General features: G+C 38.5%; 1 protein-coding gene across 2 annotated transcripts in view; it reads left to right on the top strand.

Moving 5' to 3' along the window:
- Positions 1-27,483, top strand: part of rhobtb3 (Rho related BTB domain containing 3) — a 76,936-nt gene that overhangs the window by 41,792 nt on the left and 7,661 nt on the right. The window contains exons 8-11 of one of the 2 annotated variants that reach the window (XM_057845226.1): positions 5,500-5,609; positions 12,851-12,956; positions 17,714-17,887; positions 18,462-18,924. In XM_057845226.1, the coding sequence (XP_057701209.1) occupies positions 5,500-5,609; positions 12,851-12,956; positions 17,714-17,887; positions 18,462-18,541 (470 nt within the window). In that variant the 3' untranslated portion in view covers positions 18,542-18,924. Of the gene's footprint in view, positions 1-5,499; positions 5,610-12,850; positions 12,957-17,713; positions 17,888-18,461; positions 18,925-27,483 lie in introns of those variants that run through there. The other variant, XM_057845225.1, reaches the window with a different exon arrangement.

Below are 27,483 nucleotides of genomic sequence, written 5' to 3'. Positions count from 1 at the left end.
AAATCGATAAAAATTTCATATTCGATCCAAAATAACCGATTTCCTGTTGGGTTTGGAATATGGGTGTAAATGCTTTTTTGGAGCGGTTTTGGACAAGGTATAGACTCCCCAAATTTCATCGCTCTACGCTGACAGACCCTAATGTTATAGGCCAATTTTAAAATTTCAAGGGGGCGCCACTGAGCCATTTTGTTAGATTTTTTTGCAACGTTGCAAAATTATCGAAATTTACAATTTTCCGCACGTATGTGCAAATTTTGGTGGCTTGTCGTGCATGGCCAGGCCTCCAAATTGGCCGTTTTCATTTGCCCTGAAAAAAAAATAAAATAAAAAAAAAATAATAATAATCCTTTGCAAAACAATAGGGCCTTCGCACGCCTAGTGCTCGGGCCCTAATAAAGGCTAAACAGTAAAAGAGGGTTCGTGTACTCACCTCTTATAGACGCACATGGGTCATAGCAACACACTCAGGACGTTTTTCAATTGAGATGACTTGAAACTACTGCAGCACAACTGAAAGACAGGGAGCAACGAACTATCTCTCTTCCCCTCTCGCTCTAAAAAATAACTTGCGCACAGAAGCGCGACAGCCTGTCTCCTACCTGCCTGTCTCATACACAAATTTATTTTTGAGTCTTTTCTAGCAGAATCCATCATAACGTTGTGCGTGTGTGCGTCCGTCAAAGGTGTCCGGGCGGCAGACGTGTCTTGAATTCCGTTCCGCTACGAGCGGCTGTCATAAAGTTATGAGGGAAAATCATCGTTTTTGAACCTTTACGAATCGTAATCAAATTGTCACGTGTCGAATCGCGATGCATGTAATAATCGATTTTTTGGAACTCCCTTAGTGGCTAACTCCCCCACCCCATCCGAACTCCTCACTACTGATGAATTTGGTTGGGGGGGGCATCTTGCCAGTGCGTGAAAGCCGGGGCCAATGTTTATTCTGCATATCCTGGTAGCCTCCCTTTTATCCCTCCTCAGACAAAACTTTTTGTCTTTTTTGTTGCTCTGCCGTCTTAGCAGAATTTGCTTGAATGGGGAAAGTGGGAAGTGACGTATGCCCTAAAGCATGGTTCACTAAATCTGGACCTCGATGCCATCAATCCTCTCGTGTTTTCTGTTTTTCGTCTCTCTCCCCTAACACACCTGAATCAAATGATTTTGTCATCAGCAACCTCTCCAGAAGCCTGATAATGATTCTGATTATTTGATTCAGGTGTGTTAGAGGAGGGAGACATGGAAAACACGACAGGAAAAGTGGTTCCGAGGTCCGGATTTAGTGAACCCTGCCGTAAAGCATTGTAGGGTTTTTTTGTGTGGCAGGGTTCCTCCTCAAATAGTAATTTGGCACTTAATTAGTGCCGGTGAAAGCATACAGACCCCCTCAAGCTATAAAAGAGGTGTTATTCAACTAGTTGTCAGTCGACATATTATCACAAATGTTATGAAAATATTTTGTAAAGATTGAAATGTTACCTAGTGTTGCTTTAGGTACTGTATTGAAATGTCTAGAAATTGTTTCTCTATGTCCGTTGTATTGACCGCTGTCCCTGAAAGGGTTAAACAATAATCTACTATAAAGCCAGTGCTAATAATCAGCACCAAATGCCAAAAGAGCACGTTTCATTTTTTTTCCTTTTTGTTTTTCCATTATCAACACTAATATGAGGTTTTTGTTGTGCTGGGGGAGAATACCCAACCAAAGCTGTTTCTCATTAAAATGAAATAACACCTGCATAATGTGATTAAAGAAAACAAAAATACCAACAGCTTTAAATGGCACATGATGTAAGGGAAGCAAATGGCAGCTTTCTCCAAGAATTACATTTTTAACTGTCATATTGGTTTAGAAGGTATGTCAGATTCCTGGTTTGGTGTCACAAAAGATATCCAGGCCCCTCATCCATGTGTGTAAAATAGGTGCACTTGATGATTCCCTTGAGCTTTGGAAAGAAGGGGAAAAAATATCACACTGGATTCCAGCACTGAGTGAAGGAAAAATCACACTAAAGACCATCCCAGTTGACTCCGGGCTAAGAAAGGATACAGGATCAACTGATCACCAGTCACTTGCAGAGCACATATAAAGACAGTCATATCCACGCACTCACTGAGTAAGAACTGAACCTGCATTGCCTAATCATCACTATACCACTAAAACATTGATATACAATGGTATGAAAAAATATCTGAACCTTTTGAAGTTCTTACATATCTGCATATAATCACCATCAAATGTGATCTGATCTTTGTCAAAATCACACAGATGAAAAAGACACTGTCTGCTTTAAAACAACCCAAACATTTATAGGTTTTCATATTTTAATGAGGATAGTATGCAAACAATGACGGAAGAGAGAAAAATAGGTAAGTGAACCATCACATTTAACATTTTGTGCCCCCCCCCCCCAACCTTTGGCAGCAATAACTTCAACCAGACGCTTCCTGTAGCTGCAGATCAGTCTGGCACATCGATCAGGACTAATCTTGGCCCATTCTTCTCTACCAAACTGCTGTAGTTCAGTCAGATTCCTGGGATGTCTGGCATGAATCACTGTCTTTAGGTCACGCCACAGCATCTTAATGGGGTTCAAGTCTGGACTTTGACTTGGCCACTCCAGAACGTGTATTTTGTTCCTCTGAAACCATTCTGAAGTTGATTTACTTCTATGTTTTGGATCATTGTCTTGTTGCAGCATCCATCCACTTTTTAGCTTCAACTGTCTTACAGACAGCCTCAGGTTTTCCTGCAAAACATCCCGATAAACTTTTGAATTCATTCTTGTATTAATGACTGCAAGATGTCCAGGCCCTGAGGCAGCAAAACAGCCCTAAATCATGACGCTCCCTCCATCATGTGGTGATGATGTTGGTGAGCTTTTCCATTTTTCCTCGCAACATGACGTTGTGTGTTACTCCCAAACAATTGAACTTTAGTTTCATCAGCCCACAAAATATTTTGCCAAAACTTCTGTCCAAGTGCCTTTTTACAAACAGTAAACGAGCAACAATGTTTTTTCGAGACAGCATTGGCTTCCTCCGTGGAGTCCTCCCATGAACACCATTCATGGCCATAGTTTTACATGAAGTTGATGTGTGCACTAGTGATTTCTAATGCACATCAGACAATGCTTCTTTGAGTATTCTTAGGCACTTACTTATTTTTCCCCTTTGGTCATTGTTTGCATGCTATCATTAAAATATGAAATCCTATAAATGTTTGGGTGGTTTTAGTTAAAGCAGACACTGTATTTTCATCTGTGGGATTTTGACAAAGATCAGATCACATTTGATGTTGATTTTTTTAAAGAAATGTGAGAAATTCCAAAAGGTTCAGCTACTTTTTAATACCACTGTACCACTAAAACATTGATATATTTCGATGTAGTGTGTAAGAAAATGTCAATACTTCTCTCACATCCAGAGGTGGGTAGAGTAGCCAAAAATTGTACTGGAGTAAGAGTAGCGCAACTTTAAAATAATATTACTCAAGTACATGTAAAAGTAGTCATCCAACACATATACTGAAGCACAAGTTAAAAGGTATTTAATGAAAAGAATTCTCAAGCATTAAGTAACATTGTGAGTAACTGTTTACAATGTTTTTTTTTAGTTTTTTTTTAAATAATGGTATTTTCTCACCGCAAAGTTATCTATATGAACTGGTATTATTGTACTGGACAACAACCCATTACATAACCACATTATGCCAAAGAAATTAAAAAAAAAAAAAATACAGAAATGAAGCATCATTCTTCCAAAGAGCATGAGTGCCCTCTAGTGGAGAAAATAGTTCGTAATTTGAATAGCTAAGTAATGAACCGTTTCTTTATAGTCCTGATTATGAAATTAAAAGGATCATATCTCTGGTTTTCCATGGTCAATCGGTGCCAAATAAAACGACGACCCCCTCTTTTTACCAGCCTCAAGTTTGAAAAAAGACTTTTTGAACACCAAATTAATTTTTATACAGAAAATAATTACAGTACATCTGAAAAAAAAAATGATTATAACAATAAATTTGAGAGAAAAAAGCATGTTATTTTGCCTCATTCAAATCTTAATATCTGAACATTTAAATATGTAAACTAAAGTGCAATCACATTCGTAAATGAATGGCTTCTGGTTTTTGAAATGTAAATGAACCAATCTGTTGTGATAAAACAACAAAATTGCAATAACTGCATTAACCATCAAAGTGAGATCTAACTGTAACTGTAGTCTTGAAACAAATCTGAATAAGGAAAAACATTGCAATAAAATAATGCAAACTGGTTAAACTTGAGAGTAGCTGAGATCTGTCATGACAGAACATTACTCTCCAAGTTCAGCATTCGCTTAATAGATATCTGGCACCATGGCGTCATGAATGGGTATAATGTCTAGACCCCGAATATAAGACGACTCCCACTTTTTCAGTCTTATTTCAATGCAAAAAACACCATCTTAATACGGTACTTCATTTGTTACAGTGCTTTGAAGACGCCACGTGATTGAAAAGGCTGGCATGATAATAGAATGGCAAGCTTGAGTCTAATTGGTATAATGGAGTCATGTGATTACTGTTGCGACATCTCATTGGTGAAACTGGCTGAGCCACTGTTGGCGTCTCCGGCAAAAAAAAAAAAAAAGAAGTAAAATCTAATCTGTAGAATAAAGAAGACAAATGTAACGACAAGTGTAGCCCAAAGTAGCAGAGTAAGAGTAGCGTTTTGTCTTCACAAATCTACTCAAGTAAAAGTATGGCTTGGTAAAACTAATCTTAGAAGTACATTTTTCCCAAAAAGTTACGCAAGTAAATGCAACGCAGTAAATGTAACACACTACCCACCGCTGCTCACATTATATCATATTTCACTGCATTATATCACTTCCCCACCAAAAAATCCATGATTTTTAAGTGAACCACAATTCCCTACCCTTCTGTCTCTGTCTTAAACAATACCTTTCAGAGCCTGTCTCTTTAAGGCCCCACAGCCATAAAAGCTGTGCATCATCGAGCAGGTGATCTATGAAGACTTCATCATCAAGACACCAAGACAGGCTGATGTCAACTTAATGTGAAACGTTAAAAAAGAAGGAAGTGGCCATAAAGGGGATATTTTTGGTTCATTCTTAGCACCTTCGCACAAGTGTTCCTCTGGATTTGAAACATTACTTATCACTTTGCATAGGGCTAAATATAAAAGAGAATGTTGCCAAAATGCCTGATATACTGGGACAATTGTAAAGAGATTTTTTAATGTTATAGGAATGTAAAAGCACCAATGACTGTGTACATTGTACACTTAATTTAGAAAGAGACAGAGACTATAAACCTTTACTTCAAACAAAACTGTAAGATCATGACCGTTGCTGATTATATAACAGAGATTTTGAGTCGAGCAATGTACGTTATGTGGGTTGCCATCCAACAGGGCCTGCAACAAAAGACGTTGGGATGGACTTTCTACTTTTGGGGTCCAATCAATCAAAGTGTTTGTTGATGTTTTGTAGGAGCGTGGGAGTGGGAGCACCTCCAGGAGGCCTTGGAAGAGAAACTAAAGAACTCACTTGCAGTGGCTCAGCTTATGGAGCGCATAAGATCACTTATTGGCAGAGAGAGGGTGAGTTGTTAAGTTTGTCCTCTAACATTGTCCTCTGCTTCTTCTCTCATACCTACAGAGTATAGAAACTAGAGGTCAACCGATATGGGATTTTCAAATGCCGGTGCCAATTCCAATATCTAAATTTTTTTTTTTAGCCAAAACCTATTTTGTAAGCCGATATTTGAGGCCGATATACTTTTTTTTTAAAACCCTTTAACACCTAAGCCTATTTTGGCAGAATTTGCATGCATTTGATGTTGCCTTTATATTTCAAAGAAAAAATTGTTCACAATGGCCAAGTTGGGTCCATTTTTTAAGGACACCTTGAACTTCATGTCCAAACTGTTGTTTTCTTCACTGACCAATTATAATCCACATTTTGGACCCAAAAAGACAAAAAATCCCAAAATATTTTTTCTAAATTTGTAATGTTAATGTTCCATTGACAGCTAAACATGCTCGACCAACCGTTTTGAAGCTTGATAATATTTATTCTACTTGTTAGGATAAACATTCAATAGAAAAAAATAAAATTGAATAGTTTTTTGTTTGACAATTCAACTCAAACAGCAAGTATGGTCATAGGCGTTTTTGGCCTTTACACATACTATGGTCAAAACGGGTTTATATACAGTGCAAAATAGAGAAAAAATAATATATATCTAACACAAAATGGGTTTGGAGGATATCTCTTTGTGAAGTTTTAGGTATTATACCCATCACCTTATCTAAAGTATATACGTAAATGCAATCAAGCTTCTCGAGCACTCATCTTTATAAAAATTGAAAAGATTATAGTGAAGAAAAAATATATATAACATTGAAAAAAAGTATTTTAAAAAATATTGACAAGTAGTTCAGTTCAATTCAAATTTTTCTGGCATACGACCCAATAAAGTTTTTTTTTTGCGAACCCAATAAAGCTTCTGCATGAACAGGTCATGGCGCTGCGTCACACACAACGTCACACAGCCTACTCTTTCGCCGTTTGCGGACTTTGCGCGCTGCTGTCAGCCTGTCACTTGTACTCGACGAGACGCCGACTCATCCCAGGAAAACAACGACAAATACGGCTCATCTTCTTCCTTGAGTTAATAAAATAATGCATTAGCTTGCGCTAAATTTAGTTTTAGATTCATTCTGCACGTTTCAAAGTCACTCGCTCAAACCAACCAGCCGTTGCTTGCTTTGCATGTCTCCTTTTCCTTAGTTGGCGCCTCGCTCCGAAATTTATTAAAAATGTCCACATTCGGTTCGGTCGATTGACTTCAAATAAAAACTGGTGTGGACATCAACTTCGGCACTTTCAAATGAGACCAACCAGCGGCACGTGAGTGACGTAATAACAGCGTGACGAAGCTTCAAAGACGACATGCGTAAACGCGTCGCTGCCGACACGTTCGGTGTTAAAGGGTTAAAGCATGTAGATTATGAAAGGCAATTTAAAAAAAAAAAAATCTTCAACGTGTTCAATTTTCCAATGATAACCTGAGATTTAAAGGATTAATTCAGCCTACAGTGATTTTTAACCTGGGTTCGACCCAGGGTTTCGGTGAATGTTAAGACACGCAAGGCCCTATTTTTGGACGCTGACTAAATCCAGGCAAAGTGGCATTTTAAACCAGGTTTTGGACTGGTTAGTCCCCAATTTTCAGGCTTTATTCAAATTCTTTCAACTGTTAGTCCTTAATCTGAGGGGAGGAGAAACTGGTTTGCTCAGTGGAAGGTTGACTCTCACTTGGTATGAGGAAGTACAACAGACCTACGGGTGGCGTGCACAGCGTTTACTGGAACAAAAAAACAACATTTGCATCACATTTTACGCAATGAAAATAGTATGTGAGTTAAGGATGCGATAAGATGAGAATGTCGACATGAAAACAAAAATAGAAACTGTGACATTCATCGAGTTTATTTCATTTTACAATGTGAAAAGCAAATCAAACGGAAAAATGATTTGTTGTAAATTAACAGTTTATTGGATTTGTGAGTAGATTCATGTTTTTTTTTTTGTTTTGTTTTTTTTTTACATAAAGACTTTGTGTTTGAATTTGGCGATCATTTTGTGCAGGGTGTTTCATTATATTTGATATAATTTGAGATCTAAACATGACAGAAACTGCGCGGTCAAGGTTAAAGCAACCAAGCAGATTTAATCTTGAACTATATAAGATATATTCCTCCAAACTTGAATGAAAAATTCTAAGATATGCGCATTGGGTCAGTCTTGGTTTTATTGGTCTGATGATTCTACAGGCATAAAGATAAAACCATACATTTTGGCGTGTTTAAAAACATGCTGTCTAAATGAGAAGAAATTTACTTAGGTTTTAGCCTGCTAGCTTAGATATATTAATTTTGAATTTGGGATAAAAAAAAAGATGTTTCTAATTCCAAAATTTTCCTGTAATGCACTTGCGTAACGATGGTGTTCGGTACCTTTAGCAAGGTTAACAACCACTGGTCTAGAGCTATCAAACCAACAAATGCAGCATTACTTTTTACGATTATGCTCACTCAGCAATAACAGTACATTATTTTCAAATAATTAAATCCACCAGGACGTCACGACGAGAGGTAAACAAGTGCGAGAGTTTAAGAGGATGCTCGCCATACTAAAGCTAATAGTAAGTCGAATGCTATGCTAACGCTAAGAGTTACATTTAGAGTGTAATGATCACTCAGTAAACACCTTTAATGGCTGAAGCAACCTTGCATATTCTCTCATGCAAAATAAAACAATCTTACAATATTTACAAAACAGGCAAGCCTGAAGCTTCCTATGGAGGAAGTCGGCGTGATGTCACGATGACGTCACCTTGCTTAGCAATGTGTCGCCATTTTGTGAAGGGTGTACGCACAGCTAAACATTCCTTAGACAAACGTCTGAAATTCATATATTTTAGGTGTGTTTTGCGTCTTTTTTTCCTAAAAATGTCTTCAACGTGGCTTACTATTATCACTGCCGACAGACACGAAGAGGCGATGCAATTTAAAATTAGCATTTATTGGCGTACAAAGCTGCCGATACAAAGTCGCAGCTGCTAGCTGGATAAACAAAGGAATGGCCTGCAGTGGAGTTCGGAAACATCTACAACTACCTCATAAAGTCACCCAGTAAGTTGACCTTTATCATTTACGTGGAATATGTACTGTGTGGAACTGAGAAAATTGGTAGTATATACGAAATGATTATTTCTGCCGTTACCGGTAATTCGCCTCCAAGCTTTATTTAGCCGTCAACACGTCACGGCAAAATAACCAATTCCCACCAGGCCAATAATATACCGATTGACTAATCAGAGCAGCTCACGACAAAAGAAAAAAAACACTTTGTGAGTTGCCGGTTAAGGTAAAAATAACCACTGCCTAGTCTATTGAATCGTAGCAGCTAATTGGGGCACAAAATAATCGATTAAACTCACCAGTAATAAAATGTCGGCTGCAAACGTAAATGTGCTTGGATTTAGGTTCCCACAGGCGAAAATAGTCCACAGAACCATCTTCTTTTACTGTTCCTCGATTAATTGCGCTCAGCCATTTGTTTCTCCTTTTTTCTCATGTGGAAGAATGAAGAACTTCAAATGCGGCTCCGAACTCTTCCTTTTGTGACAACCCGCAACACAGCAACTTTTAGCCATTCCGAGAGAAAAAAAGACGGCAAATAAGACGAAAGTTCAATGCGTTTCTATCATAAGTGACTTGTCTTTTACCCCATTGTCAGTATGGCGACACTTTGTTGTGGCTGGTGACGTCATTAAATGCCCGGATGTCCGACTGCGTCTATAGCAGCCTACCTTCTAGCTGGGTACAGAGTTCTTCCGGGGTCCTACCAACAGTTGCCACAAAGATGCCAGATCAAAATCCTTTTTTATCGGCTTATTTTCTGTGTTAATCGGCCTGTGCCCGATGTAAAAAAAAGTCCATGTATCGGCCTGATATATCAGCCGGCCGATATATCGGTTGATCTCTAACAGGATTTTTTTTTTTTTTTTAAATCACAGTATTGCTTTCCTCACCATGTAAGGGGAGACCAGTAACCAGTATCATTTATCTGTGAAACCTGATTTTATATAAACATGTTTGTAAATTAGCCTTAATTAGTAAGGTCTTGTTTTGACACAGTGCTGCTTTAATTAGCATATTTACATATTTAGTCACCGTAATCACCTCTCTGATACTGTGGGAATTAACAGTGAATAAACAAGACATGCTCTCAAGGCAGTAAAAAAATAGATTAGCTGTCAGGTCTAAATACAAAACCTCATGCATGAAATGCATCGGCAAGACGTTGAGTGAGTATAAGAGAGGTGGCAGGTGGCCTTTATACCAGCTCGTTTAGAAGAACCAGATCTACGTAAAGATGGATATGTTAGGAGTTGAGACAATACTGAGTTCATTAGATGAACTTCTCTTTTATGTCACACAATTCATCACACAATCTGTTTACGCAAACCAATGAAGTTTGATATTCCAGAATATTGCTGGATTTACGATGCATACCTTCAGAGATTGTTTTCCTTCTCAATCAAGATAAGAAAAAGAAATGCTTGGAATCGACTATTTTAAGATTTTAATGAAGTCTCTTACAAATGTGGACAAAAATCAGATACCTAATGGATATCTGCCAGAGTGCACCGACTGATCAGATATACTTCATCAATGTGAGCTTAACCTCATCGATTGGAGTCAACAAATCAAAATAAACCTCCATTTAAAATACAGTGAACGCATAGGCAGTAAAATAGAACCTAAATACGTTTCATTGGAGGCTTGTCAATCATTATACAAGAAAAATAATTAATGAAGGCAGCCATTAAGGATAATGTTGAGGTTACCGCCATTTGAATCAACAGGAGAATCGTCAGCCCAGGCCAAGTATGTCATTCAAAACTGATTCACTGCCATTGACGCCGATAGACGTCAAACAAATATAACTAAGATAACCTGAGTGAACATAAAATATAGTTTTAACTCATTCTTTTTCCATGAGGACGATAGAAGTCTAGTCCATTTTGACTCGGAAGCAACGATCATTCGCTACCAAACCCCTCCCTGTCAAAATGTATTGGACACCTATCGCCGTCAGTGAGTTAATATTTCTATTTTTTTCTGTAAGGACAGTCATCCCTTGCTATTTCGCGCTTCAACCTTCGCGCCCTCAGTCCATCGCAGATTTTATTTCAATTAAAAACTAGATAAATAACTAATTGCAGTATTTTATAGAGCTGTCCTAATCCGATGACGTAGTCTCTCCCTCTCCCTCCTGCTGCTCTTTTGATCTGGCAGCGCATTGGAGTTGCTTATTAAAGTTAATGATTGACAGATGTTAAGGTTTGAGCTTGCCATAAATGCTTGGAAGCTAAAACTTCAAAGCGCCGCATGCACCAATCATCGTTTAGCTTGTTAAAAAGTTGCTGTGGCAACTCATTGTGTGTAAGTAAGCAGCTTGAGCGGATTTGATTGGACTCACTCAATGAAGCATTTAATAAAGACAAGCATTTTTCTACTTTATTCTTGTTTAAGAATAACTCGGTGGGACAGTAACATGTTTCAAGCTTATAATAATTAAAACATTTGAAGTGCTTAAAAAAAAATTATTAAAATATATACATACATAGGCGGAGTTTGACTTTTGTAGTTGGGGGGTGGGGTAAAAATGTTGATGACCCCGAAACGCAGTGTCAGAACTTGCAAGATGCATGCTCGGATAGTAGCTTAGCCCCTGCTCGTACATACAGGCATCCCAGCTGTGTTTGTGTGCATGCGTGTGTAGTAGTAGACACCACATCCGTTTTGGCTGAATATGCCAGGCAGGAACATTTATAATAATACATTGAATATGAGCGTTTTTTGTTTTGTTTTTTTGTTTCCCATCATTTTTTAGGTTAAACATCTTTAGTGGAGCAAACTGAAACTCTGCTCACCATTTTGGCGGTGCTCTCCAGCATTTGAAGATGTGGACCACGTCCACATCTTCACTCCTTGGTTCTCACTGAGTAATTGTTGTCGCTTTTCAAAGCTTAGGTTTGAAAAAATTACGTATGTACATCTTGCCTCTTCTGTCCTCTGGTGGTTTTTTTGGGAGGGCTAAGCAAAGCAAATGACCGTCTCTAAGGTGCTAGTCACATGATCTGTTGGAAAAATAATTTTGACCCAGTATATATATATATATATATATATATATATATATATATATATATATATATATATATATACATATATATACCGTATATATATATATATGTATATATATATATATATATTTTTTTCCATTTCATTCATATTTGTTGTTTGTTTTACGGCTTTACAACTTTTATAGACAAAATTTTACCGGCAGTCTTAATTTTAAATTCATATTATGGAAAGTCAATTATATACAATGACATTTTAGGCCACCTGGGGGGCTCCTTAATCTCCGCCTATGCATATATACATAAAAGTTTTTTTAATTATACTTTGGGAAAAAAAAGTTAAAAAAAACATGTCTTATATGTATTTCTTTCAAATGCTAAATCTGAATAAATACGCTACTTCGTGGTTTTTCACATATCGGGGCGGGTTCTGGTCCCCATTAACCGCGAAAAACAAGGGATCACGGTATGTTATTTCAATTTTGTTGAACAATGTAAAGGTATTCATTTGAAATTTGGGGCGCGCCGCATGCAGATTTTTTTCATGTGTTTCGTTACTGGAAACAGGAAGCCATATGAGATATGTTTCACGCGATGGTCCAAGTGCTGTACATACACAGCATACAACATCGTTTGATGTTGCGGTTAAATCAGAATTGGGCACTTGGACCTGCAGTGTAAATAAATAAAAGATGGGAGGGGCAGGAGAGGAGACACCTTTCAGTTTGATGCAGTGCACTGCACCGTTGCAAACTTCGGCTGCATGATAAACATCGCCTTGTTCTGATGGTTTTATTTCAAACGGATCTTTCAAAAGATAATTGCACTCATCTTGCGATTGTACTGTATACAATATATTGCCAGTACACGTATTTGTTCAATAGCTCAAGGGACAGGATTTAAGATAGGCATCTGGTTTCCAGTTTTTCAGCTCTGTTCGGATGCGCTTGGCATCGCAATTCAACTGTGTCTGGCCAGCACCGCGTGAGACTTTCACAGGTGTGATTTCATGTATTCCACTGGGGATATGCGATAAACGCTCAGAATATCAATTGCCTTGTAACAAGTTGACTTCCAGCTCAGGTGTTAACCCACTGTGTTCCCCTCGTTTGACTTCACGTGTAGGGCACCAGAGACACTCCGAGCGCACGCGCAGCCCAGCTAGGCCCGCAGACTCTCGTCAACCTCTTCAATTCCCCTCTTTATTCGGATGTCATCTTCATGGTGCAGGGTGGGTAAGGCTGTAATTAAGATTCACAAATGGATGTGCAGTCACACAAGGGAGGAAGGTCACATTTTATCAGACTTGATTGAATTATGTGCTTGCTGACAGGCCTGGTCATCCATAAGAAGATAAAATAAGATAAAACAGTCCAAAGGACAAGCTGTGTTTCATCCCACTGTATCTTTATGAAAGAACCTCTAGGTAATAAGATAACAAGGACAACGAGATTTTCTTCTCTTTGTATTCGTGAGTTCAAACCAGTTCAGTATTATTCTGCGAGGGTATTTTGTTCATTTTTGCAAGAGTAATTGCTGCTTGAGTGCTGGCAGAGCTGTCACTGGCTATGAATGGCACTCAACAAAAATGTCACGGCTTGTGAACAGGCTCCATGTGTCACTATTTCCTGATGATTTCAATAGCCCATTTTGAAAGATCGTTACTCATAACGCCAGCTAAATTGGAGCACACTTTGCCAAAGAAGCATTTATAAAGTGTATAGTCAGACTGCTTTACTTAGACTTTATGATTTTTACATGACACATTTCAGAAGGCCAATCATGAATAAATATTTCTTAAAGGGACAGACAGCACATAGTATAAATGATATTCATGTTAAAGATGGTTGCTCAAAGTATTTTCTTAGACCTCTGATTATAAATACAACAAGCAGTATTGCCAAGTGTTGCCGAGCATACTACTTGTGCTGTGTTGTTGGGGCCAAGGTTTGTTAAATGGACGCATAAGAAACTTCGTAATCAGGGCTTCCCCATGATTTTTGGCCAATTCAGTGGTTTCACACTTACCATCTTGGGCCGCAAGTTGTTTAATTTTGCTCCCCGGAAAATTGGTTGAAGTTTTTGAAACCAAGTCAGATTGCATGACCAAATGAAAACCAAATAATACTGTTTAACACTGTCGGGGGCAATGTAGTTTTTTTCAAATTCAATTTGTTAACCTCCTGGCTTAGTTTCAGGATTTTTTAACCAAAATTTATGTTTTACTCATATAGATTCTTTGTTATTATGCGCAACTAGGAATGGAAATTGATAAGATTTATACAATTCCGATTCCATTATCAATATAGCTTAATGATTCAATTCTTTATCGATTCCCTTATCGATTCTAATTTGGACTAATGGACTATATGAGGTTCTGGGTTCAATATGTTTATAGTTCATTCGCCTCGGAGTGTCGGTTAGAACACAAGGAGCGGAGAGTGGAGTTGGTCTTTGGCACTTTTAATCCAACTTGGCAACAGGCACAACTACTGTATATACAGTGGGGCAAATAAGTATTTAGTCAACCACTAATTGTGCAAGTTCTCCCACTTGAAAAGATTAGAGGCCTGTAATTGTCAACATTTGTAAACCTCAACCATGAGAGACAGAATGTGAAAAAAAAAAAGAAAATCACATTGTTTGATTTTTAAAGAATTTATTTGCAAATCATGGTGGAAAATAAGTATTTGGTAAATACCAAAAGTTCATCTCAATACTTCGTTATGTACCCTTTGTTGGCAATAACGGAGGCCAAACGTTTTCTGTAACTCTTCACAAGCTTTTCACACACTGTTGCTGGTATTTTGGCCCATTCCTCCATGCAGATCTCCTCTAGAGCAGTGATGCTTTGGGGCTGTTGTTGGGCACCACAGACTTTCAACTCCCTCCGCAGATTTTCTATGGGGTTGAGATCTGGAGACTGGCTAGGCCACTCCAGGACCTTGAAATGCTTCTTACGAAGCTACTCCTTTGTTGCCTTGGCTGTGTGTTTGGGATCATTGTCATGCTGAAAGACCCAGCCATGTCTCATCTTCAATGTCCTTGCTGATGGAAGGAGATTTTCACTCAAAATCCCTCGACACATGGCCCCATTCATTCTTTCCTTTACACAGATCAGTCGTCCGGGTCCCTTTGCAGAAAAAAAGCCCCAAAGCATGATGTTTCAACCTCCATGTTTCACAGTGGGTATGGCGGTCTTCGGATGCAATTCAAGATTCTATCTCCTCCAAACACGAGAACCTGTGTTTCTACCAAAAAGTTCTATTTTGGTTTCATCTGACCATAACACATTCTCCCAGTCCTCTTCTGGATCATCCAAATGCTCTCTAGCGAACCGCAGACGGGCCTGGGCGTGTACTTTCTTCAGCAGGGGGACACATCTGGCAGTGCAGGATTTGAGTCCCTGGCGGCGCATTGTGTTACTGATAGTAGCCTTTGTTACTGTGGTCCCAGCTGTCTGTAGGTCATTCACTAGGTCCCCCCGTATGGTTCTGGCATTTTTGCTCACCGTTCTTGTTATCATTTTGACGCCACGGGGTGAGAGCTTGCATGGAGCCCCAGATCGAGGGAGATTATCACTGTCTTGTATGTCTTCCATTTTCTAATAATTGCTCCCACAGTTGATTTCTTTACACCAAGCGTTTTACCTATTGCAGATTAAGTCTTCCCAGCCTGGTGCAGGTCTACAATTTTGTCTCTGGTGTCCTTCGACAGCTCTTTGGTCTTGGCCACAGTGGAGTTTGGAGTGTGACTGACTGAACTTGTGGACAGGTGTCTTTTATACAGATAATGAGTTAAAACAGGTGCCATTAATACTAGTAACGAGTGGAGCCTCGTTAGACCTCGTTAGAAAAAGTTAGACCTCTTTGACAGCCAGAAATCTTGCTTGTTTATAGGTGACCAAATACTTATTTTCCACTGTAATTTGGAAATAAATTCTTTGAAAATCAAACAATGTGATTTTCTGTTTTTTTTTCTTCCACATTCTGTCTCTCATGGTTGAGGTTTACCCATGTTGACAATTACAGGCCTCTCTGATATTTTCAAGTGGGAGAACTTCCACACACATACAAATACATCAACATCTTTCCACCCATGCTCTCATCCGCTCACTGAGTAATTGTCATATCAACTGCCATTGTCTGTATATCAAAAAGCCCGCCTGTCTCATCAGACCATAGGACATGGTTCTAGTAATCCATGTGCTTTGTTGACATGTCTTCAGCAAATTGTTTGCGGGCTTTCTTGTGTACCGTCTTCAGAAGAAGCTTTCTCCTGGGGTGACAGCCATGCACACCAATTTGATGTAGAGTGCGGCGTATGGTCTGAGCACTAACAGGCTGACCCACAACCTCTTCAATCTCTGCAGCAATGCTGACAGCACTCCTGTAACGAGTCACATGACATTTTGGAGGGAACATGACAAGCAGTACTCAGTTTGGACATTTAGGAATGTACGTAGTTTCTAAGGGGTGCACTCACTTTTCTTACCATGGGTTAAGATATTAGTCATTTAGTTATTTTGAGGGGAAAATAAATGAACTCTATTATATAAGCTGCCCACAGACTACTTTTCATTGTGTCAAAGTGTCATTTTGTCAGTGTTGTCCCATGAAAAGATATACTTAAATATCTGCAGAAATGCGAGGGGTGTACTCACTTTAGTGATACACTGTAAATGGAGCTAGTGACATAATTTGCCAGATGACACTTAATGGCATCTGTCATTAGCATTCATTAATGCCAATCATAGTCTTATGGCAGTCTTATGACACTACTGTCAGATAAAATGTTACCTATTAACCCAATAAATCAACAAATAAGGACTACGGACTGGACTATGAGCTGCAGGATTTAAAATGAGGGAAAAAAGTAACGGCTCATAGTCCAAAAATTACGGTATACTGTATATAAATTTGTATACCGTATTGGCCCGAATATAAGACAGCCCTGATTATAAGACGACCCCCTCTTTTTCAAGACTCAAGTTTGAATAAAGACTTTTTGAAAACCAAATTAATTTTTAGACAGAAAATTATTACAGTACGTTCAAAACAAATGATTATAACAACATATTTGAGAGAAAAAGCATGTTATTTTGCCTCATTCAAATCTTAATATCTGAACATTTAAATATGTAAACTAAAGGGCAATCACATTCATAAATGAATGGCTTCTGGTGTTTTGAAATGTAAATAAACCAATCTATTGTGATAAAAGAACAAAATTGCAATAACTGCATTAACCATCAAAATGAAGTCTAACTTTAACTGTAGTGTTGAAACAAATCTGAATAAGGAAAAACATTGCAATAAAATAATGCAAACTGGTTAAACTAAAAAGAGTAGCTGAGATGTCATGACAGAACATCGCTTCAATGATATCTGGCGCCATCTAGCGTCGTGAATGGGGAGAGTAGCTGAGATCTGTCATGAGAGAACATCGCTTCAATGATATCTGGCGCCATCTAGCGTCGTGAATGGGTATAATGTCTAGACCGCGAATATAATACTACCCTCTCTTTTTCAGTGTTATTTCAATGCAAAAAACACTGTCTTATATTCGGGCCAATACAGTAATTAAACACACACAAAAATTACACCGCTTATGAGCGCAGCCATTTTGTAACATCCATTATACTCACACACATAAACACTAGACTCTAACACAGGTGCATGGGACACACTTATATTTGATTGTCTAAAATAGTACCAACATTGAAAAAATGTCTGCACGCAATGAGGGTGGCTACTTCCTGGCTTTTATTTAGTTTTTTTTTTTTTTTTTTTTTTCTATATACTGTTACACATTAAATATTTCAATTTAGGTCTTTTTTCAGTTTATTAAACAAGATTATTTCCACTAGGATGCACACAATAAAGATGCTGTCTGCCCATTTAAGACATCCTCATCACAATTCCTTAGGAATTTGCAAAGTTTGCTTCACTTGCAGTGTAAATTTACTGTGTGTATGATGTGTTGCAGGGAGTGTATTACCAGCACACCGAGCAGTGCTGGTAGCACGCTGCGACGTCATGGCAGCCATGTTTAGCGGCAAATACGCAGAAGCCCGGAGCAGAGTGGTGCCCATCCACGGTGTCTCGTCAGATACCTTCCTGTCATTCTTGGAGTACCTCTACACTGACTCTTGCTGTCCCGGTACGTTTAGTGCATGCATACCACGTTTCCCTGTAAAGTCGTCTTCGTCTGCCCTAATTAAATCCTCCATCTGAGTATGATGCTGAAACTTTCACTCAATGTTTTATTCATTTAATCTCTCTTAGGCTGTGCGTTTGAATTTAAATAAGTAAGGGAGGATAGGGCCATTATAACTCGGCACTTAGTCTTGCAGCAACCTCCACCGTGGCCAAATCTTAATTTAAATGAGCAACAAATACAATCCTTACATAAATGCGCATGTGCAACATATTCTTTATTTTGGCATTAATATTCATGCAATAAAAAGTGGAGAAAAAAAATCATGAAGTAAAAACAAAATGGGGAAATTAATGTTTATCGCTAACATTGATTTGAAAGGGATTTTATGATGGTGAGTTTGCCAGTGGAATTAATTCATTCAATTTCCATTAGGCTATTTCCTATGTGGAAAAAAAATGGAATCTAAATCCAAACAGACTGGAGGATCCACTATTTATGGTGGACATTGTATTTCAAGTGTCCTATTAATACACTGCAATACCAGATGAAAAATGACTTGAGTGTGCCTCTGCAGTGTTTTCCTGCGGGCCTCTCTCACCGAATGCAGCCTACAACACAAGCACAGATGACGAGTCGCATCAACCATCTGTGTGACTGCGACATGCTGCCCCTGTCGTTCCCTGGGGGGCACGAAAAGAACAGCAATGTGCTTAATATGAAATTAGATTTAGCAACGACAACATCCACCCGTGGCTTTGCTATTTCATCTTGGCCAAGGCCTGCTGTCCTCACTTTTTCCTCCCTCTTTCTCCGTATGTCACTCTTCATTTTGCATTTTGAAGTAATTAAAAACGATTATTCTCTTCAGTGATGATATTCAGACCCTGGTGTGTTTAGAATGACATTAAAAAGGTCAACAACAATGTCATAATAAACAATAATCCACCAATAATGAAACAGTTCCTGCTAGAGCAGCGTTCGGTAACCTAAAATGTTGAAAGAGCCATATTGGACCAAAAACAAAAACAAAGAACAAATATGTGTGGAGCTGCAAAAAAATTAAAAGCCTTTATACAGTTGGGCAAATAAGTATTTAGTCAACCACTAATTGTGTAAGTTCTCCCACTTGAAAATATTAGAGAGGCCTGTAATTGTCAACATGGGTAAACCTCAACCATGAAAGACTGAATGTGGAAAAAAAAAAAAACAGAAAATCACAGTTTGATTTTTAAAGAATTTATTTGCAAATCATGGTGGAAAATAAGTATTTGGTCAATACCAAAAGTTCATCTCAATAATTTGTTATGTACCCTTTGTTGGCAATAACGGAAGCCAAACGTTTTCTGTAACTCTTCCCAAGCTTTTCACAAACTGTTGCTGGTATTTTGGCCCATTCCTCCATGCAGATCTTCTCTAGAGCAGTGATGTTTTGGGGCTGTCTTTGGGCAACACGGACTTTCAACTCCCTCCACAGATTTTCTATGGGGTTGAGATCTGGAGACTGGCTAGGCCACTCCAGGACCTTGAAATGCTTCTTACGAAGCCACTCTTTTGTTGCCCTGGCTCTGTGTTTGGGATTATTGTCATGCTGAAAGACAGAGCCACGTCTCATCTTCAATGCCCTTGCTGATGGAAGGAGATATTCACTCAAAATCTCTCGATACATGGCCCTATTCATTCTTTCCTTTACACAGATCAGTCGTCTGGGTCCCTTTGCAGAAAAAAAGCCCCAAAGCATGATGTTTCCATCCCCATGCTTCACAGTGGGTATGGTGATATTCAGTGTTCTTTCTCAACCAAACAGGAGAACCTGTGTTTCTACCAAAAAGTTCTATTTTGTTTTCATCTGACCATAACACATTCTCCCAGTCCTCTTCTGGATCATCCAAATGCTTTCTAGCGAACCGCAGACAGGCCTGGACGTGTACTTTCTTCAGCAGGGGGACACGTCTGGCAGTGCAGGATTTTAGTCCCTGGCGGCGCATTGTGTTACTGATAGTAGCCTTTGTTACTGTGGTCCCAGCTCTCTGTTGGTCATTCACTAGGTCTCCCCGTGTGGTTCTGGGATTTTTGCTTACAATTCTTGTTATCATTTTGACGCCATGGGGTAAGGAGGGAGTTGAAAGTCCGTGTTGCACAACGACAGCCCCAACACATCACTGTTTTAGAGTAGATCTGCATGGAGGAATGGGCCAAAATACCAGCAACAGTGTGTGAAAAGCTTGTGAAGAGTTACAGAAAACGTTTGGCCTCCGTTATTGCCAACAAAGGGTACATAACAAAGTACTGAGATGAACTTTTGGTATTGACCAAATATTTCTTTTCCACCACGATTTGCAAATAAATTCTTTAAAAATCAAACAATGCGATTTTCTGTTTTTTTTTCTTCCACATTCTGTCTCTCATGGTTGAGGTTTACACATGTTGAGAATTACAGGCCTCTCTAATATTTTCAAGTGAGAGAACTTGCACAATTAGTGGTTGACTAAATACTTATTTGCCCCTCTGTAAGCATTATGATGAATGCAACACATCCTGTATGTACAGTATCTACTAGTATATTGGCTATATTAGCCTATTATCAAAATGACTAAGTTGGCTACAAATACATAATGAGCCGTCATGATTAAGTGTTTGTTTTCGCTGCAGTGCATCCTACAGAGAATGACGCACCAAGTGACTACTGTGTTGTACGATGCCGCCTCAAGTTGAACTTTATTATAATATTAATGAATTAGAATCATGTTTGTGTCATGTTTATCCTCCTACAGCAGGGGTCGGCAACCTTTAAAACTCAAAAGACCCAATTTCCATGCGAAAGACAACACTGGGAGCTGCACACACATTTTGCCATCTATATGCTCAGATAGAAGATTCATGGCGCATTAAGCCCCCAAACTATTTTTAATTTGTCCGTTTTACCCTGAAGACCCTCGTTTACAGATGTCGCGCATCCACTTTTGTTCCAACCAAATTAAATGTCTGTCATTTTTAGCTTAGAATCATTAATTGATGTCTAAAACTTAGTTTAGAAAAAAAAAAAAAAACGGCTTTAAAAAATTATTCATTCGCATATTTTAAACTTTTAAATAAATTACATCACAATGAAAAAAAGTTTCTGTAAATAAGTCTACCTCATAACTATCGCTTAATTGTATTGTTTTTGTTACTATCGCATTTTCCCTAATATTTTAGGTGATAAATAATCGATCTAAAAAAAACCCAAAAACGTTTAAATGGGTAAATATATGAAAAACAACATCTCGACCACTCCTTGATGTCTGCGATTTCTGCATCGCAACCCTTCTTATATTACCACGTTTCACCCATAAAATCCCCCAGAAATCTGGCTGTGGCCCTTCACAGCTGTGTCTTGACACTCGGTGATACATGCTGCAGTACATGGAGTTTTTGGATCGAAAAGAGGTAATAGTCGAGTAGTCGAATTTTTTTTTTTTTTTTTTTACTAATCTTGCAAATAATTTTTTGTTGATGATTATTAATTCACAAAACATTTCGGAACACTTAAATTCTTTATTAAAGTACAAATAAACACATATATAATAATAAATCACAAATAAAAAATGAGGTCAAATGCTAATGGCATTAACTAGTGCAAAAGAATGGAATATAAACAGATTCAGAACAATGTGACTGCACTTTTCCAACAGGATTCAAATTGTTCATAGCATTAGAGTTAGCACCAGCGTAGTAAATAAATAAATGTCACGTATCACTGGAGTGAAGTACATGAAGAAAAACCTAATGATACACATAGATACAATGCTACGACGGAGTATTAGGGCCAAATAAATCAATTTTAAAAAAGAACGACATTAAAGTCATAATATTGCTACAAGAAAAAAAGCTGTAAGCTGCTACGCACTTTACATACATTTACCTTAACTGGGAGCTATGACAAAGCATTAGTATAAATTCTTCTATTGATTATAATTTGACGTAGATGAAGCAAAATAATAAGAATTTGTAAAACCGATTCTAAAACTCATTATGCTATTTTAACGGAGGCAGCAACGCGCTACGTTAAGTATGTTGCTGCTTATTCAGCTACATTAGCCTGACATTAGCCCCTAATACTCTGTCGTACAACCCACATAAAGGCAACTTCAATTAAAAAATTGTCATAATATGGACTTACGATCCGCAGGCTTGTTGTCTCCTGTTGTCTTCCAAATTTATACCTGGGTGACGGCGCTTCAGATGTTCATTCACGGCTGACGTGCTGCCGTGGTATGCAAGCTTGCCATTGCAGACTGCACATGACAGTGTACCCTACTTTGTTTCGTTGAAATAAGTCATTGCTTGGGTCACTCTAGTGCGCTTTTTTGGCTCTGTGCCACTTTCCCCGCTTGAATCCCGAGCATCCGCTCGATGCATTTACGTCATCGATGACGTCGACTGTGTCGCCTAGTCGGGACAGCTCGAGATTAAAGAGCAACATCTGGCTGCGAGCCTCAGGTCGCCGACCCCTATGCTAGAGTAAAACCCTTAAGACAAAGTCAACACTTTGCTGGCAAGAGGAAACACAGGACCCTTAACCCTTTAATGCCTGCAATATGAACCAATTGTCAGTGAATCACAAAATATGAAAAATAAGGTCTTAATGAAACCTTTTTTTCAAATTTGTAAAAAGAAAAGTCAAAATGAATATGTGTAATAGCGTTCTAATATCTATAACCCTTGCTAAATCCTGTTTGTTTTTCTCATGGAACCTGAAGATGCATATGTTGACTTGCATCCATCATTTTTTTTTCAAAAAGAAATGTCAAAATTCTGAATTAGTCTCAAAATCATGAAATTTTAGGTTTATCAAATGTGATACATTTGGCAATAATGGGTTAATAAGTGGTGCTCGTGCCTTAATGCAGCATTTTGAATAAATCAAAGTAAAATAATTTTGTATTCATCATAACATTATAATGCAGTTACATGTTTTGGGGAAGAAGGCAGCTTTCACATGTATACAAGGAGGATAAGAAGGTCAGTTTTAAACCATAGGATTTCATTTGGAGTCATGAGAATGAAAAATTGAAGCTATAAAAAAAAGAAGGAAAAAAACTCCTGAGGCTGCATCTGCTGACTGTTGTGTAAGAGCCCAGAATTCAAGGGCATAGTAAGGTTACTTCACCAAGGAAGGAGGGTACCATTTGCATGATCCCCATACCTTGAACTACCACACGTAGCCTGCAGTACGTTTTGTGCACATGGATCAGAAAGAATGAGTATTTAAATTTGACAACCGGATACCTCCTGTCTGATAAGGTGCCCGCAAGCAACTTCATTAAAGCAAATAAAGCATCCAGAATGATGTTGTTTGAGTGATGGCAGTCAGGTCACGTTAGGAGACAGAATTGTATTTACATAGTGAGATTACATAAAGGTGCTGGCCTGTGTAGTTGTCATTTGACATCTTGGCAAGAGCAACAGTATAGTTGATGTTATAGTAAATATGACCTAAATCCGGACACGCATACACAAGCACACGCATTATGCAGCTGTGGAGCCATGTGATATAGTGCTATCTGTCACGTTCGTATTCAGTGCCGTTTTGTTATTCAATTGCCTAAAGATCGAAGGAGGGCGGTTCATTCTCTCACACGCCTGCTGGCAGTGTTAATCAATAAGAGTTTAACGCTCAGTAGAATTACTATGAATGCCACTGCGATATGGTTGGCAGCTGGATCGCAGGAATCACAGTTCTACAAAATAAAAACAATCAAGTTTGTTTCATTAATTTTTTTGATCCAGCCTTCATTTGTTTTTGTTTTTAACCTAGGAAACCTCTTTCAAGGGCGTTCTGGCTAAGAGGCAAAAAAATTAAAATGACATAAATGGCAGGAAATAGTTAGCTTCAACACAATTAAAAGTACACTCAAGTTAGATTTTAAAAAAAAGTTAACGGTTAAGGAGGCTTTCTCAAGTGCTCTCAGTCTGGATCTGAGTTCATTCAGTGAGACAAGTTCCGTAACTTCCCAGTCCTTTTGTAACAAAGGTTGACCAAACGTCCTGTTTTGCCTGGACATGTCCACTTTTTACATCCTGTCCGTGGCGTCCGTCGGATTTTTATAATTTCATGAAAATGTCAGTTTTTTTTTTGCCTGATGATGTGCACTGAATACTACGGTACTGTCGGGCCTGTGACATGTTCCCAATGAGCCTGCCCAGTTAAGACTTGTGTTCAATACTTACCGTATTTTTCAGACTATAAGTCGCACCAGCCATAAAATACCCAACGAAGAGGAAAAAAATCATATATAAGTCGCATTTTGGGGGGAAATTTACTTGATAAAATCCAACACATAGAACAGATATGTCATCTTGAAAGGTACGTTGATATAAAAATACAATAGAGAACAACAAGCTGAATAAGTCTACAGTATTATGTTACATGATGCATGAACAACGAAATGCGTATATACTGTCCTCACCAGGACGCTACGGCTCAGTCCTGGCTATACAGGGAGCTAAACTCCCAAATAACGATGCTGGACATCCGTATAATTTGCTGAATCAATTTCATCCTTAATACCAAACAGATTCGCATCAACGTAAATAAAAGATAATTAGGTGCTATTACAGCAATGACACAAACGGTTAGCATGCGTTCGCTAGCATTAGCGCATCGTTCAAAACGCAACTGGCTTTAACTGTCGCGGGTTTAAAACACAGAAAATAAACAGGAAAGATGATACACACAGGCGTTGCCTCTGCGTAGCTGTCCGTCTTCTTCTGGCGTGTGAGCGCTCTTCTTCGCGTAAACAAGTGCGAGTGCGCCCCCACGTGGGCGTGAATGCGCCACACACTAAAAGCATGCATTTCAATATAAAAAAGTCAATAATACAATTGAGCACACATTGCCAAAGGCAGAATGCGAACGTGGCCATAGCTATTAAGAGTTATTCAGATAACTATAGCATAAAGAACATGCTAACAAGTTTACCAAACCATCAGTGTCATTCCAAAACACCAAAGTAACATGTGAAATGATATCATAATGTGTTAATATTTTCCACACATACTGGACTGTCTCAGGAAATTAGAATACACAATATTCTAATTTTTTGAGACAGTCCTGTGTATATATACAGGACTGTCTCAGGAAATTAGAATACACAATATTCTAATTTCCTGAGACAGTCAGGAAATTTCCTGAGACAGTCAGGAAATTAGAATATTGTGTATTCTAATTTCCTGAGACAGTCCTGTATATATACACAGGACTGTCTCAAAAAATTAGAATATTGTGTATTCTAATTTCCTGAGACAGTCCAGTAAGTGATATAAGTCGCACCCCCAACCAAGGTATGAAAAAAACTGCGACTTATAGTCAGTAAAATACGGTATATAATCAAATGCTCGTGAACCTACAACTGTAATTAAGTCGAAAATACCTTTATTCTGCTTTGGATACAAATTTGCGCATGCGTCCTCAGTTACAGATTGGCTTTATCATGGCGTCAACTGTCAGTTATCATTCACAAACAAACCTTCGTGAGTTGTGACTACAGGAGGTCCCAGGCTATCGTTATGTTCACTTGCTAAGATTACCTTTCGACAACTGCTGACTTCTTCTTACGCTGCCTATGATTGTAAACTTCTATAGCAATGTTTGATTTTTGCCTCAGCTACTGGTGCTAGCTGTCAAGTGAGGTAAGCCGCGTTAGGCATTATGGGATATGTAGTTTTGAAGTGCTGCGTTTGGAAACATGCTAGTTGAATTGTTCATGAGTTTATTTCGGTTATTTGATTGTGTGCAGTCTAGAACATGAATAATAATTTAGTGGGAGGAACAATTTGTCAACGACAATTGTGATAGTCTTGAGGCTACGGTTTATTTGACATTTCACTGGAATGGGAAATGAGCCTTTTGTTAAAAATGGATTTTCTACAGAAGAGGTATTACTTAGAACATTGTTTCAGATTATTTATTTTTTTCAGTAAGAATTGAAAAAAGACAGCTTGTATTTTGTTCAAGGATTATTCACAGTAAGTATTCGCCAATACATAAGAGGCATTTTTTAATCACCATTTAAGCCAGTGTTTTTTTGCGTTATTAATTAGGAATAAGAAAGCCTGTTAGGTAACCTCTGCGAATTTGAATTTGTGTCTTTGGTTAATATAGCAATTATTATTATTATTATTATTATATATATATTTTTTTTTAATATAAAACTGAATTTTTCTATCCAGACGGAGGAGGCACACTCAAATATATTAAAGTGATAGGGCATCTTTGAGTGAACGTCAAGTAAAATTTAAGGATCTCAAGGCTGGGCCGAGTGTCCTCTTTTTTAGGAAATAAAAATATGGTCACCCTCTATGTAACAGGTTCCATGTGGAAGGAGCAGAGAACAGGGTTCCTACAGGTTTCCTCAAGTTAAATTTAAGACATTTTGAAACCTAATTGAGACTTAACACCGTTTCGCAGCCATATCAACAAAGAAAAACAAAATCCCTTCGTTTGTGTTAATTTATTTCTCCAAAGTGGAAATGTGGAATGTGTGCAGGATGTAAGAATGCAATGTATCGAATAGGCTACTTACGCGACACCACCACACAGCGCAGACACAGACAAAGGCCAAGTAGAGGCGTTCTCATTAGCATTTAGCGTGGCGAGCGCCATCTTAAACTCTTAGACAACCACAACACTTCTGCTTTCATGGTTGCTGTGGATTGTGGACCCAAACGATGTGCGTAGATCGACTCTCGCAAATACTCTAGCAATCGTAGCTGGGCTAGGATGCAGGGGGGCTGCAGCACTAGTTGCTAGCTGGCTAGTGTCACAGGCTCGCGCAACACAGCCCAAACCGTTTGACCGACTGTCACTGTTCAAATGTCAAAATGAATTTTGAAACGCTACTTGTCCTACAATTTTTGTCAAAATAGCATAAGTTACACATCAAAAATTCCAGGACGATAAGAGGCATTAAAGTTGTATAAATAATGACAAAAATGTACAGTTCCCCCATAATTCACCAAAAACTGTCCCGTTCATATCCAATGGGATGCCAATGACAGCCATGTATGCCCAAATTTCCCATTTATTTTCAATGGCAGGAAAACATAGGTTCTTGTGATTTTTGACCATTTAACATTACAGCCAATTGACATTTTATAACATGACGTGTCCCCAAATCAACAGGGAGTGACCTGATAAAAGCAGGAAGTGAGCTCGAAATGTCCCCAAATTAACAGGGACCTGATATCAACAGGACGTGTCCCCCAGGTGGATATGAAGAGGACATGCCCCCCAAATTTCCCTAAATTTACAGGAAGTAACCTGATATCAACAGGACATGTCCCCGAAATATCCCCAAATCAGCAGGAAGTGTCCCCCAAATGTCCGTAAATTAACAGAAAGCAACCTGGTATCAACAGGACGTGTCCTCAAATGGATTTTAAAAGGACATGTCCCCCAAATGTCCCTAAATGAACAGGAAGAGACCTGATTATCAATAGGACGTGTCCCCGAAATGTCTCCAAATCAACAGGAAGTGACTTGGTAGCAAGAGAACGTGTCCCCGAAATGTCCCCAAATCAACAGGAAGTGACCTGATCAAAGATCTATATCTACC

This window comes from Corythoichthys intestinalis, chromosome 9 (genome assembly GCF_030265065.1).
Source record: "Corythoichthys intestinalis isolate RoL2023-P3 chromosome 9, ASM3026506v1, whole genome shotgun sequence".
In the NCBI taxonomy this organism is placed as follows: Eukaryota; Metazoa; Chordata; class Actinopteri; order Syngnathiformes; family Syngnathidae; genus Corythoichthys; species Corythoichthys intestinalis.
The sequence above is the reverse complement of the archived record's forward strand: the minus strand, read 5'-3'. Positions and strand labels throughout refer to the sequence as shown.